At 39.7% G+C, this 14715-nt stretch overlaps 2 protein-coding genes across 7 annotated transcripts in view; one reads left to right on the top strand and one right to left on the bottom strand.

Moving 5' to 3' along the window:
• APAF1 (apoptotic peptidase activating factor 1) overlaps positions 1–6816 on the bottom strand; it is a 36930-nt gene extending 30114 nt beyond the window's left edge. For 3 of the 4 annotated variants that reach the window (XM_053406693.1, XM_053406695.1, XM_053406697.1), the window contains exons 1-6: positions 6708–6816; positions 5311–5422; positions 4903–5083; positions 2511–2700; positions 1802–1999; positions 765–948 (exon numbers count right to left, since the gene is read on the bottom strand). In XM_053406693.1, the coding sequence (XP_053262668.1) occupies positions 765–948; positions 1802–1999; positions 2511–2700; positions 4903–5040 (710 nt within the window). In that variant the 5' untranslated portion in view covers positions 5041–5083; positions 5311–5422; positions 6708–6816. Of the gene's footprint in view, positions 1–764; positions 949–1801; positions 2000–2510; positions 2701–4902; positions 5084–5310; positions 5423–5981; positions 6100–6707 lie in introns of all 4 variants that reach the window. The other variant, XM_053406694.1, reaches the window with a different exon arrangement.
• A 224-nt stretch (positions 6817–7040) lies between these two features.
• IKBIP (IKBKB interacting protein) lies at positions 7041–14328 on the top strand. Of its 3 annotated transcripts, none has more exons than XM_053406700.1 (4): positions 7041–7131; positions 7951–8146; positions 8582–8699; positions 13285–14328. In XM_053406700.1, the coding sequence occupies exons 2-4, from the start codon at positions 7977–7979 to the stop codon at positions 14038–14040; spliced, it is 1044 nt and encodes a 347-aa protein (XP_053262675.1). In that variant the 5' UTR covers positions 7041–7131; positions 7951–7976; the 3' UTR covers positions 14041–14328. The 3 variants fall into 3 exon arrangements, with proteins under 3 accessions (XP_053262675.1, XP_053262673.1, XP_053262674.1); XM_053406698.1 differs by lacking the exon at positions 13285–14328 and adding an exon at positions 10354–11399; XM_053406699.1 differs by lacking the exon at positions 13285–14328 and adding an exon at positions 10354–11399 and having other exon boundaries at positions 7116–7205.
• Positions 14329–14715: the final 387 nt, after the last annotated feature.

Raw genomic sequence — 14715 nt, 5'->3', positions numbered from 1 at the left:
ACTAGTAATACTGAATCAATTCAGTAAGTCTTTTGGACATATGTTCAACATATTGCTCATTACAACTAGAATCAAATGGGAGTAAGGAGTTCTATTAACGACAGCTAACAAATCTGGCTCATGCTTTAGGTCAGAGTGGTTTAACACGAAGCCTGCAGGTCAGCCTTTTTTTGGCAGCCCTTGCCAAGTACTAAAGAAGTGTTGCTAGTGCTAATGACCATTCCCTTCCATTTTCAATTAAATATGTTAATTGTGTATATTAAATAATATTAACCATATTGCGAACACTTCAATTTATGACCTGGAAATTTAATTCAGTGTGTGTCCTGCAGGTTCTGTGTAGAAGTACTCTTGCAGCCCACTTGGTCTGAGAGGCTGGATCACTCTGCTCTAAATGAACCAAGCATGCAATCTAGAATTCTTTTCAAGCCAGTAAATGTGCAAAAAATTCACCAATGGTAAGGAACTTAAAATTCACATGCTAGAAGACAGAGCATTGCTAATTTGTGACTTGGGCTAGATCTAGACACATCAAGGAAGCGTTTCAATTTAAAGTGTTGTAAATTTAAACAGGGGAAACAGGTAGAGAAAAACAATGTTATATCACACATACAACGCATAAAAATCTCCTTTTCTTTACCAGTCTAGTCGAGTCCTTGGAAAAGTCTTGATTAAGCCAATGAGTACATACATGAAACAAAGACAACACAATTCTAGTAGCTGACTTGAAATGTTCAGATATTTCTTTACACTATTGACAGTACCTTGGGTATTTGCGCAAAAATAGCAAACGAAGGCGATCTTTAGCTTCCTCTATATTAAGTGGTGGCCTCTGAGAGTAAGTGAAGTCCTGGTCTAATCTTAGACAGAGATTTTGGAGTTTCATTAACAGACCTGCTTTGTCTTGTTTCCCAACAGAAACCCAATGTACTCCTCCTGGGAAACAATCTAGCAAAAGGATACAAAGTTGAATTTATAATACAGATAGATACAGTTACATGTATGTCTAAACATAAACAAATTTGTTTATTTTAAAAAGCAACAAAGCTAACTGAAAAAAATTCTAAATGTTTATATTTAAGAACTTGTGCCTAAGTTGGCTTGTTTTCCTCTCCCCTGCCATGCAATTTACTTTTGTGACATCTTTTCCAGATTGTAAGCCTGAGGTCAAAGACTGTCTTGTTTGCTATTTATATTATGTAAACAGCTCTGGGAATCTTTTGGCTGCCAAACACTGTAAAATGCCTAAAATAATAAATAAAATCAAGCTGTATTAAGAGAAACAAATGAGAACAGGATGTTTACATTCAGCACAAATAGGTATAGGACACATATATCGCATCATTCACAGAGGGCATATAAGGCTCAGTTCTCAAAGCTCAAAATGCTGTTATTCACACCAGATCTGCTCTTTTGCTGCTATAGCTGTGGAATATAATACCCTTCACTTTTACAGTGATAGCAGTATTACATGAAAGGTTAGTGTACCAATTGTGTTATAAAAATAATGTAATTAGTTAATATGGTTACAGCAACATAGCCATCTTCATGAGATCCAAAATACATTTTCAGCTTACTGCAAGTCATAGCTTATTTCATAACTACAGTATTTGCTTCTGTGAGTCAAACCGCGCTACTCCTCATGTGATTTTCTAGTATTCACAAATTAAAAATTTAAAAAATACATGGTTCAGGCAAGCTATTTTCACCACTATTGCCTCTTGTCTGGAGGTAAACTATCCCTTGCAATAACCTCTAGGCAGCAGAACATTTCTTATTGATACAAAGCAGCTAGAAATACCTTTCAAAAGACTGTGGTCACGTAATGCTTCTGCCGCCAAAACAGTCTTTCCACAGCCTGCCATGCCATAAACAATAACCCATCCTGGATCGTTTTTTAATTTATACAATTTCTGTTGAATTCTATTTGCTAGTTCTGGACGAGTGACGAACACTACTGGTCGCTGTGGAACACCACCTTCACAGAGAATTGTCTTAACTTAAATTCAAAAAGAGAGGATACAAAAAATTAGAAAGAATGTAGACAATGTAACTTGCAGAGTTTTAAAGTATTAAATAGAAATACCACATCACCACTCCTAATACACAGAATAGCATCATCACTCATGATAATTATTCTATTTAGACGCCAACTAAAAGAAATTTGGCTTCAAATCACCTAGGTTGTAGGTGTAGCAGCCAGCCCTTTAAAAGAAGCACAAATTGCATTCCTCAGCTGTTTGGTATGGAGACAATCCTGGAAGGGAAAATCAATTTAACCTTAGCCCCAATGTGTAATAGTAACAGTATGAAAATTAAACTCCTACTCACAAGCCACAAAAACTAATGCAACCCTATTGTTGACTTACTTTAGTGGATTTGTATATTGTAGATTAAATCACTTGGAAATGAAGGGACCATAGAAATTAAATATATCCTGAAATACGTTTTCAATAAAAAGCAGAGTACAGTATATTTTCATGCAATGAAGAATAGTTTGTCATACTGACCATATGAAGTTACTCCATCCATAGAATTCTTTCCATTATAAGGAGAAAGAATAGGGATGCCATCCTGGAGAAGGGCAGCAAGATCTTTGTATCCCTCATGAAGCAGCGCATTATAGAAGGATACGTAAGCATAATTATCTTTGGCAAGAATTATTTTTACTAACATAGCTGCTCGTTCTCTCTGTGTAGTCTAATGAGGGAACAAAAAGACAATACATATTTGATACAATCTATCCAACCTTCAGCACTTTTAAGCCCCATTTCAGGCGCAAGGACAAGTATACAGAGGTTGCACGATTGGAACGCACAATGCACTGCCAGGAAATTGTCCATTAGGCGAGCTGATGATTTCCATTATTTCCTTTGGGAACATTTCTAATCCATGCTTTCTGTGTGAAACTGCTGCAGCCAATCAGCAAAAGCCAAACAAAGGAAAATCTGATTTGTCCAGTTTCTCCTGCTCCCTGATATGTCCAATCTTTATTCCTCCACAGTTTCTGCCCAAAATGACTGCTGTAAACTAGTAAAACCCAAACAAGTAAGGAAGAGGGCAAACTCTGGGTGTTTGGATATCCGAATCAACCATTTGTGTAGCAAGGTTTGAGTGTAATTCTGTGTGTTTGGATAACTGAGATTTTCAATCACAAGTGCTCTGATAGTGGGACCTTGCGTTTAAATCTTTTCCACTGAAATCAATTAAGTTTGGATTTAGGTGGATTATGTCCCATACAACAATTGCTAGGTTACTTAGCAAACAATCCAGGCAGTTGCGCACTTTTGCAGTCCAGTATGATGCATGTCTATTCCAAAATACGTCTCGATGGCAGTTTTTGAATGTCATCCTAAACCATAGTTTAGCTGCAGGAAATGAATAACCCTGGTTTCCTTCTGCACTTTCTGAGCTTCCTCCCAGATGGCCAAGAGTCGTTTAACAACTGTTGCTTTTAGTTAAGCAGGATTTGTCATGTTATCTGATAACAACACAGTAGTTAAGATTAAAACAGTTTAGCTTAAAACAAGTCCATTTCAAGTCATGGTTTATAAAATTTGCTTGTTTTAAAATACCTGTGGCCCTCCAGATGTTGTTGTATTCTATCAGTCCCAACCACCATGGTCAGGGAAGATGAGAATTTGAGTTCAACAACATCTGGAGTTCTCAGATTGCCCACCCAGATTTAAATTAACTGTACTTAATGTTAACCACGGTTCTAAGTTCAGATGACACAGAAAGCTGTAGTTAACTAAAAACAGAAGTGAAAGCTTCTTTTGGCCATCTGGTAGCAGAGCACAAGCGCCTAGAAGAATAGGTTTATTCACATTGTGCTAAACCATGATTTAGGATGATGTCCAAATGCGAGCACTATGACTTACTTCCAGGTAAGCATGTGGCGGGTGGCACTGTGGGTTAAACCACAGAGCCTAGGGCTTGCCGATCAGAAGGTCGGCAGTTTGAATCCCCGCGACGGGGTGAGCTCCCATTGCTCGGCCCTGCTCCTGCCAACCTAGCAGTTCAAAAGCATGTCAAAATGCAAGTAGATAAATAGGTACTGCTCCAGCGGGAAGGTAAACGGCGTTTCCATGGGCTGCTCTGGTTCGCCAGAAGAGGCTTAGTCATGCTGGCCACATGACCCGGAAGCTGTATGCTAGCTCCCTCGGCCAATAAAGCGAGATGAGTGCCGCAACCCCAGAGTCAGTCACGGGGTCCCTTTACTTTTAAGCATGTGTACATTTGCAGCCTTAATACCATGTACATACCACAGGCACACATCTATAAAGTATTAATTCAACAAAAACATACATTCATATGAAAAACCATGTCTAAGATACTCAGGGAGACAACTGCTCAAACCTATGAAAGAATGACACCCCTCTCCTCAAATTTGGAAACCACTTTTATAGGATACAGTCTGAATGCAACCAGATCGTCTAGAAGATGAAGACAGTAACATTTTATTTGACGTAAACTGAGCATGTCTATTTTGCTATGTTTCCAATTAACATTATTAAATTACTGTTTTTAGTCACAGAGTAAGTTATTTTCACTTAGTGGCTACTGAAATAAAGGGGAGAGTCCCACTGATTTCAAATCCATCTGTCTCCAGATGAAGCTAGTTGCAATTAGTTCCCATGGATAGGTAGTCACATGTTAATTTAATGACTAACTATCCATGGGATCTAATTGCAACTAGCTTCATCTGGAGCCAATCCAGGTTTTCATTTAGCTAAAATATTTCTACTTTTTCTGTTAAAGGTATCAACTTTACAACTTCAATGTTCAACTTTGTATTGCACTAATGTCCATGAGAACCAGAAGAGCACTGCATTTATAAGAGTGTCTGTAGGTGCTTAAATATTACAGCAGCATAAAATACAAAAACTGCAAATAGTTTACCTGGGCTTTTACTTTCTCCTCTTCCAGCAATGTTAATGCTTCATCCGCAATCATATGATCCATTATGTAAGAAGTCTTGATATCTCTTTCCAATGCCTCGCAATTCTGAAGCAAATAACTTCGAGCCATCATATCCATTTTTATTCCAACTTGTTTCTTCCTTGCTGAATGGTAACATGAGCTAGCCAAGACAATATAAACATAGTAAATTTTTTAAAATACCCTTAAAGTGTGTAAAAATCACCATTGCATTATTTCGAGAAAAACTAAAACTGCCAATCAAGTATCAATCAATTTTTACAGTATTGGCATAAAAAGTGCATTGTATACATGGATCAGAACACAACTGTTAATCAAGTAAAGATTGCTATGGATTCTATGGATTCTTATTAGACATACAACACTTACCAGTATTTCAATCTGCAACTGATTCTGGAGGCATCAGTATGTAGGTAGTTTTTTAATTATTCATGAACCACGGGTTCACTGAAGTTTATAATACACCATTCCAAACAGTATTCTGAATGTAACAAAATAAAGAAATCCTTAGAAAACTTTATCAGAAGATAATTCAATAATGCAAAGGAATGATGATCTAAGGTAGACACGCAGATATGTGAATAAAAATGTTACTTAATGATCTTGGGAAATATAGATACCAGTACTAATGAAGCACAATATTAATTAATTGAATCTACAGTAATTCACAGAAAAGAAGTGCAGTCAAATATGCAGATATTAAAAGTTTTTATACATTTGAAAAAAACTGTACATGACCTATATAGAGTAAAAAAAACTCTATTACAGCCACTGGAAGCTTGAGATTATAAAATTAATGTTGACGAAACACTCTACAGGTTTAAAAACTACTTGATCAAAGTGCTCTCCAAACAATGGACAAATGAAATTGTACATAAAACACAGCTAAATCCACATGACAATTAAAAAACACACACATCATTAGAACACAGATAAAGTTAACAGAAGACTTTCCAGTACAAGTCGCTGCTAGACTAATGTAGAACATGCATTACAAACTTCTGTAGTACAGTGCAACACACTAGGAGACTATTGTTTACCTCTTTATACATTATTGGTCCATACAATTACTAAGAAGCTGCTGGCAACAGCAACGTAGCTTCCAAGTATAGAATAAGTTATTTAAAGCACACGCTGCCTGTTATCTTGTCTACCCATCTGAATACACACACAAGCAAAAAACAAACTTGCAAAATAATGTTAAGTCTCCAGACTTCACCAACTGAAGCCATTCTGCTCCAGATATGCAAGGACAAACTACCACCTAGACAAAAGGCAAATAGAGGGATGACATATGATCGCGGATATTTGCCCACATAAGCCATCAGAATTATGCGGAACAAAAGACTTGAGGAAGTGCATCCGAAAAACCGAATAATCTATTGTTACTGGGATTTGCGCTGTCAGGTGCATCCAGTTGCGTCTTCAAGCAACAGATTACCATCAGAATTTAGTGACTGCTCCGGGATATATGTGCATATAAATCTATCAGCTATGTAATAATACCCAAGCCCGGCCCCTCATTTGCCTTAATCAAGAAATACAGTACAGGAGCGGACTTTTGAGAAGTCAATGGGCAGGCGGCCCACTCCCCCGCCCCGGATAATTTAGGAATGCGAAGCTATGTGTGACCCTTACCCAAACCGTCTCTCACCCCCTTTTTCCCCACCCCCCTCGCGCGCGCCTGTTCGTGTCTTTCTTATTATCTCCTCACAAGGCTACGCCCCCTCCCCCCCCCCCCACTTCACGGCTGCCGGAAGGGTTACCTGAGGAACACAAGCAGCACCGTGCGCGCTTTGGGGGAGCGGGGTAGGGGCGCAGCTTCCCTGACAGGGTCTGCTTCTTCTCACCCAGGGGTGGGGCACCCAGGAAATAGCGGCCACTTCCTCCTCCCCGGGGCAAGGCGAATGGCTTAGCGGAGGCGGGGCGAGTCCGCACCGCACCTTCCGAGGGGAGGCGCCTAGTTCGACGGAGCCCCCGCCTCTCAAGAAGCCCCTCACGAGGCGCAGGGGGAAACAAAGCCGCGGAGGCTCGTGGACCCGAGTCGGCCGCGGGTGCGCGCGCTGCCGTGTGCTCGGCACCCGCCAGCCAACCAGAAAGGAAGAAAGGAAGCGCGCGCGCCTTTCGCCATCCTCGCTCGTGAATTCCGTTCGACCGCCCCTCTCGCGCCCGCGAAGTTAGGCGGGAGGGGTAAGTATTGGCGAGCATGCGCTTTGACGTGGCGCCGAGTAGTGGATGTCTGCGCGTGAAGACCCGGGGCTGAGGTAAAAGTTGGGAGAACTTCCGCCCCCTGCTTGCTAACGGGGGTGGGTGGGGTGCTAAACTAGGGAGCAAGGAGGAAAGGGAACGGATTGAATGAGGGATTATGAGCATGAAGGGTGCAACCCCAAACATCCTTGCTAGGGAGCAAGGATGTTTGGGGTTGCACCCCAAACTGCCTCGGTCCAGTATACTTGAAGGAGCCTCTCCACCTCCATCATTCTGGCAGGACACTGAGGTCCAGCACCGAGGGCCTTCTGGCGGTTCCCTCCCTACGAGAAGCCAAGTTACAGGGAACCAGGCAGAGGGCCTTCTCAGTAGTGGCACCCACCCTGTGGAACGCCCTCCCACCAGACGTCAAAGAGAAAAACAACTACCAAACTTTTAGAAGACATCTAAAGGCAGTCCTGTTTAGGGAAGCTTTTAATGTTTAATAGGTTATTGTATTTTAGTGTTCTGTTGGAAGCCGCCCAGAGTGGCTGGGGAAACCCAGCCAGATGGGCGGGGTATAAATAATATATTATTATTATTATTATTATTATTATTATTATTATTATTATTATTTATTTCTGCACTTGCGTTCCTTAGCAGGCAGGCTTAAGATGCCTCTGCAAGGCTAACGCTCCACTGACTTGCTTCCCAATGAAACATGCATGGGATCCGGGGGGGGGGGATGCTCAGTCCATTTTTGAAAAGATTTGTAAGTAGCGGGTTGTCGTCCCCCACCCCACCCCTGGTTGATCTATGCAGGCATTCCCGTATAAGACGTTGGAAATATGGCTGAAGTTAAGCAAAGAAGGAAAGCTAACCTTTCAAGCAAATCAACTGAAGATCAAGGGAAGACAGCACCGATGTTGAGGGCTACTGGTGACGAAAAGTCCGGCTGGCGGGACCCACGAACGGCCTCGAGTTTACTGTCTCTCATAGCTTGCCTAGGGCTGACATGGTAAGCAAAATGACTGGAAAGTTTCTTTACACTGATGTCTTCTGCAAGCTTCATCTTGAGCTGGTTGGCAGGTTCAGCTTTGTGGCTCAAGTCATCTGTCTATACTGTTAAGTATAAACATCATGCCCTAACAGAATCCTTCACATTTGCTCTTTGATTATGGCATATATTTGTAACTGAATTATAAAATCAAGGCTAAGCTGAAATCGTACATGCAATTATTTGAGAATAAATCCCATTCAACTCAACTTACTGCTAACTAAACATGTATAGGATTGGGCTACCCAAGAAATTGCTGAGAGTCAGTTCATCCCAATATTTATGCAGCCATATTTCTGGATTGCAAGTTGTGCTGAAGTAGGTGATTCAGTAACGTGGAAAAAGTCTATTGCTTTTGTAAGTTGTTTGCTGATTCTGTTTTTCTACATTTCCCAGGTTTCTTTTTCAGCAGTCAGCTCAGCTGGCTGAAGTGGAAGAGAAATACTATTTATTAAAGCAGGAAGCTGCCAAGTTTCAAGATACAGAAAATAAGATTAACTTAATATCTGAAAAGGTAATTCAAAAGGGTGTCATTTTAATGGTGTGGGTGTTTCTCAACTGCTCTAAAGTCTGGGATATTTTTCATTAACTAGTATTAACTGTACCTTGCTAGATAAACTACACTCAGGTGCAAAATCAAGTTTAGTAATTACATTTGCCATCCATATATTAAGTCAGTTTCTTTTCTCAAAACCAGATGCTTAAAGTTGCAATCTTATACAAACTTCCTGGAAGTAACACTGAACTTTTTTCTGAGTAGATTACACTTTAAATTGATTTGAGCTGCTAAACATACTTGCTGAGAAATAAGTCCGTCATATTGCAGCCACTATTTTACCTTTTGAAACAGTTATAGAGCATAATACTGAATACAGTAAATGCTAATTAAGAATGTATTCAGAAATTATTATCAGTAACCCTACCAGAAGCATTTATGCTGTCTGAAATTGTATTCATTTAGATGGCTTTTAAGTTTTACTTTGTATAGTGCAATTACTTATGAAAAATATTCTAATATTTATTGTGTAAGTCTTGTGATCATGAGACTGTAGCTTAAATGGATGGTCTTATTTCTTTTCATGTTTTACTTTCTGATGTTACTTTAAAAAAAACATTCATTTTGCTGCAGATTGCTCTTCTGAATGACACAGCTATAGAAGTGTCAGGATTAAAGTCTGTTTTTTTGCACAGACCTGCTTCTTTAGTGTCTGCTCATGGAACTTACACACATAAGTGCTTATAGGATTGCCGCCTTGGCTTCAGCTTTAGAAAAATGTCATTGATCTAGGATGACATTTCATTTCTTGTATATTTCATATTAATGTTGCAATTCTAATCACGCCATAAATGGACGCATGTCCTTTTCAACACTGGATTTTTCTACCAAGCAGAGGATCAGGCTGCACAAAAACAGCCAAAATGTTGGAAACTGAGTGACCAGTGTCACACTAGAAGATACAACAGGAATGTCCTTTACTCTCCCCCCCTCCCTGTACCCTCCAATCTGTTCTGAAGGGTCCTCCAACTTCCCAGAGCAAATCGGGGGGGGGGGGAGTGTGGTCTGCAGAGGGGAGACCCATTTGCACAAGTGGGCTATGGGTTGGATGTCAGCCATAGACTTGAGGCTATGTATGCATGTGGATTTACAAAAGCAACTAAAAGTCTTGCTATCCTGTGCCAAATAAGAATTGTGTCATGTGCCAGAACAAAGTTTGTTTTAAAACTGCAAAATAATCCAATTTTTGAAATACTTCAGAACAGTCAATATCTGAGCTGAGCATACTGTTTTGTAGGAAATTACTGCCTCCAGGCTACCTTGTAATGCAATTCATTCCTCCCTATAGCAACATATTGAAGTACATTTGGCCAACTCAAAACACGTTTCTGGAATTTTAATTCTAAAGTGAAATTTGTTTAGTTTTTTTCTAAATAAAGCTATGCAGAGTTTTGAAAGTATGCATAGAACAGATTAATATGAATCAACAAACTGTTAGTTGCCAAACGCATGTGGACTCAGTCTCTCTCATATATACAGACACACCCACGCACACATGAACGACTTATTTGGAATATGTATCTTAAAACTTATGTTTATCAAAACCTTTGTTTTATATTTTTAAAAATCTGTATTAAGTGAAGATGGACATTGTTTTGTGTTACAAATGCAGTTTGAATCATCTTCGGGTATCCTGCAGGAAGCCTCTTTCTTTCTCTCCATGGTGACCAAGTTTGAACAAGAAGTATCTAACCTCCGTAACATAATAAGTGACATTCAGAACAGTGAGCAGGCACTCTCTAAAAGGATGCAGACCACTGATGCAAAATTTCAAAATATAATCAAGTCCTGGGAAAAGAGCCAGACTGAACTGGATACAAATACTAGCAGTTTAAAATCGGAAGCCAGGCTTTTACACATTGAAGTGACCTCTCAAATCAATGCAGCAGATCAAAAACTAAAATCCCTTTCTGAAAGACTGAAAGATCTTGAAGACAGTACTGTAAGAAACCTCAAAACGTTAAGTAGGCAAGAGGAAGATGAACTGGCTAAAGTTGAGCAGCAGCTGCAGTCTGATACCAAGGCAGTTGGAAAATTAGAAGAACAGCAGAACAGTATATTAGCCAAAAATAATGATCTGAGACAAAAGCTTGCAGGCTATGAACCCAAACTGGAAGAGTGCAAAACTCATTTACCAGCAATAGAGAATGCCATTCACTCTGTTGTTAGAATATCAAGCGATCTGATGGCTGTAGAGAAGAAAATGGAAGACATGACTACAAAAGTATTCAGCGTGGAAGATGAAATGATGAAAGCTGTATCTGATATAATGGACATACAAAAAACTCTTGAAGGCATGCAGTATGATAACAGCCTACTAAGACTGCAGAATGAAGTGCTTGTGTTAAAGGAGAAAGTCCATGACTTTGCAGAATCTACAACAGAAACAGAAAAAAATACAGAAAACTACCAGAGTGTGAATGATGAGTGAACTAGTCATAATGAACAGTACAGTATTGCTGAAGCAATTGCAACTTCAGTTAGCTGACTGGCAGTTCGAAAGCACATCAAAGTGCAAGTAGATAAATAAGTACCGCTCCGGCGGGAAGGTAAACGGCGTTTCTGTGCTCTGCTCTGGTTCGCCAGAAGCGGCTTAGTCATGCTGGCCACATGACCCAGAAGCTGTACGCCGGCTCCCTCGGCCAATAAAGTGAGATGAGCGCCGCAACCCAAGTCGGCCACGGGTCAGGGTTCCCTTTACCTTATGGTCAGGGGTCCCTTTACCTTATTCACTGAAATAAGCAAAATTTTCCCTTTACATGAGAAGACTTTGAAAAGGTGAAAATACGTTTGCATTCCTGTGGGGGGGGGGTTATTGGAATATGTATTTGCATGTTTGTTGTACTTTATCCCTCAAATACTACATTGTATTAGGAAGACATATAATATCTGTTAATGTGTTAAGCTGTATTATTCAAGTTAATGTACTTAGACAAATTTCAGCTTAAAAGGTTGTTTTAAATGCCTTTGCAGGATTAACTGTTACAAAGTTTGAACACCATGCTTTCAGAGAAAGCAGGTATGGACAGATATAAGATCACAAAGCTAAGAGGTATAATGATAAATAAGCATAGCTGCCAACATTTCCCTTTTTTTAAGGGAAATTCCCTCATTCCGACTAGGATTCCTTGCAAGAAAAGGGAAAAGTTGACAGCTATGTAAATAAGGGCTTTATGAAGTAAAGGCAGGGGAAACTATAGATATTTAATTGATATGGAAAGAAATGTGATAAAGCCACAGGCATATTAATTGTCATATGAAAGGTATTCCCACTTCACCACTTGCACATGCTGCACAGAATCAGGCAAGTAAGAAAAATAATAGTTATTTAGAATGAGATGGTACAATTGGGTGTGATTGGCAGGAGGGAAACAATTTTCCTTTGAACATGACTTTGAAAAACCAACCATTATTCTCACAAACACATTTGTTTTGCTTTAACAGTAACTAAAATGCAGCAACACCATTTTTTCTGGATAGTAGAACCTATTATAGTACTATATGCTAGTTTTGTATGCATTCTAGTTGCATACAAATCTGTGTCCAGGGCAGCTGTTTACCAGCTCCATCTGGTACGTAGGCTGAGACCCTATCTGCCTGCGGACTGTCTCGCCAGAGTGCTGCATGCTCTGGTTATCTCCCGCTTGGACTACTGCAATGCACTCTACGTGGGGCTACCTTTGAAGGTGACTCGGAAACTACAACTAATCCAGAATGCGGCAGCTAGACTGGTGACTGGGGGCGGCCGCCGAGACCATATAACACCGGTCTTGAAAGACCTACATTGGCTCCCAGTACGTTTCTGGCGGTTCCCTCATTGCGAGAAGCAAAGCTACAGGGAACCAGGCAGAGGGCCTTCTCGGTAGTGGCGCCCGCCCTGTGGAACGCCCTTCCAGCAGATGTCAAAGCGATAAACAACTACCTGACATTCAGAAGACATCGTAAGGCAGCCCTGTTCAGGGAAGTTTTTAACGTGTGATATTTTACTGTATTTTTGGTTTTTATGGAAGCCGCCCAGAGTGGCTGGGGAGGCCCAGCCAGATGGGCGGGGTATAAATAATAAATTATTATTATTATTTGCCTGTGTGCCATTTTTCTGGAATATTGCCACCCAAAGTGTATTTTATTAGAAAGAACATCAGTTGTAATTATAACAAGCTATTATATTATCTTGTTTTGCTTTGTTGGAATACACAACTGTTAAGGAGCTAACTTGTAAAGTGAGGATGAAGACAATGTCTGATTGCTCCTCCTCAGTTTTCACATGTTTTTCTCTTTGTTTCCATACACTGCTTGTTGATGAGAATCAAGATTTACAATTTTCCCCATTGCTAGAAAACTAAATACGACCCGGCACTCCATTATGCCTGTTTTTGGGACCTAACACCATTGTTTAATAAATTAATCAGAAACGTATGTATGAGTTGCACATCCTTTCTCCCTTTAAAGAACATATTGTACACTAATCTTTTAAATAACTTTCAAGACAGCTGGTATAAAATTAAAGTGCAATTTTCTTATGATTTTTTTTTTTAATTCTTAGTGTGAGAAGACATTAAGCTTAATGGAGCAACTGGAAGATCTTCATATAATTGCTCAGATGAAGCACCTGCAGGAGGAAATGAACACCATGCAGACCTGGTCTAGTAAGTTAAGTCAAGAAGAAGAGGAGCGTCAGCAGAACTTAACATCTCTCTTTCGTGCAGTTACTAAGTATGAGGAGATTATAACTTCAGTAACTAATAACTTCTCTGTAAAGATTGCCGCTGTGAAGACTGATATTAGACGCATTTCAGGTCTTGAAGCAGATGTAACCTCACTGGTAGAGAATCTACATACTCTAGAAGACAAAGTTGATAAAGCTGAAAAGACTACAATAAAAAGTATAGGGACTCTCCTTACAAACAGCATTGACAGGACTACAATACTACGGAGTTCTGCATCTGAAAATGCCAGACAAATAGAACACATTAAGACAAAATCATCTGAGCTGAATGCTGAACTTAACAAGCAATTAAATAAGCTTTTAGATTTGGAAAGTGATAGAGCCAAAGTTCTTACAACAGTAGCCTTTGCAAATGACTTAAAACCAAAAATACACAACTTAAAGATGGATTTGGCACACTTGGAACCAATGCTAGATGAACTAACATTAAGAATAGGAAGACTGCTTGGGGATCTAATGGAAAGACAGAAAGAAATATCTTTCCTGAATAAGAAACTCTTTAATTTGACTTCTGCTCAGAGTGATGTTAAGACTATGAGTGATGAGCTAAGTGAAGTTTCAGATTTGAAATAGTCCTATCACATCAAGCCTCACTTCTAGCACTGCTTGAGGTTGCTAGGTTACCCTTCAGGTTTTGGGGTTGAAGCAGTAGCGAATTTATTATCTGCTTACAGCAAATTGAATTCAGAGTAAAGCGTGCATAAGATGGTGCTGCCATGTTCACTACAACTTACACCCAAGGAACTATTGAGGACTACAGTCTTACAAGTAGGAGTGTCACATATATCAATTGAGTTACATTCAATCAATGATAACTAGATCAAAAATTCTTTTATAAATCACAAAGTTGTGTTTGTAAAACATGTTTCAGTAAGTCTTGAATGGTATTGGATGTTAAAAAGATGATTGCAGAAGACCCAAAATAGAAGATTAAACCAAAAGAATAATGCAAACAGAATTCTGCTCAATTTCCCCACACACTGAAGTGCAGTAAGGAAATCTCTCCTTCCACATTAGGGGCAGGCTCTGCCGGATCAGCAGCCCTCCCATTTTTCAGGAAAGCTATTCTGGAGGCAAGTTAGAAGATTTGTCTGAATCTATAGATTGATTGTAAAAAAAAAAATTCTCCATATTTAGAGTTGAGAACTGATATCAACTGGGGTAATACATGCACGCACATAAGGTACTAATAAAGTTGTCTAATACCTTTTATAGGTGGATTGTAGGGCCATGTTTAGAGTAGTACTG

This window comes from Podarcis raffonei, chromosome 10 (genome assembly GCF_027172205.1).
Source record: "Podarcis raffonei isolate rPodRaf1 chromosome 10, rPodRaf1.pri, whole genome shotgun sequence".
In the NCBI taxonomy this organism is placed as follows: Eukaryota; Metazoa; Chordata; class Lepidosauria; order Squamata; family Lacertidae; genus Podarcis; species Podarcis raffonei.
This window is presented reverse-complemented; position numbering and strand designations above follow the sequence as displayed.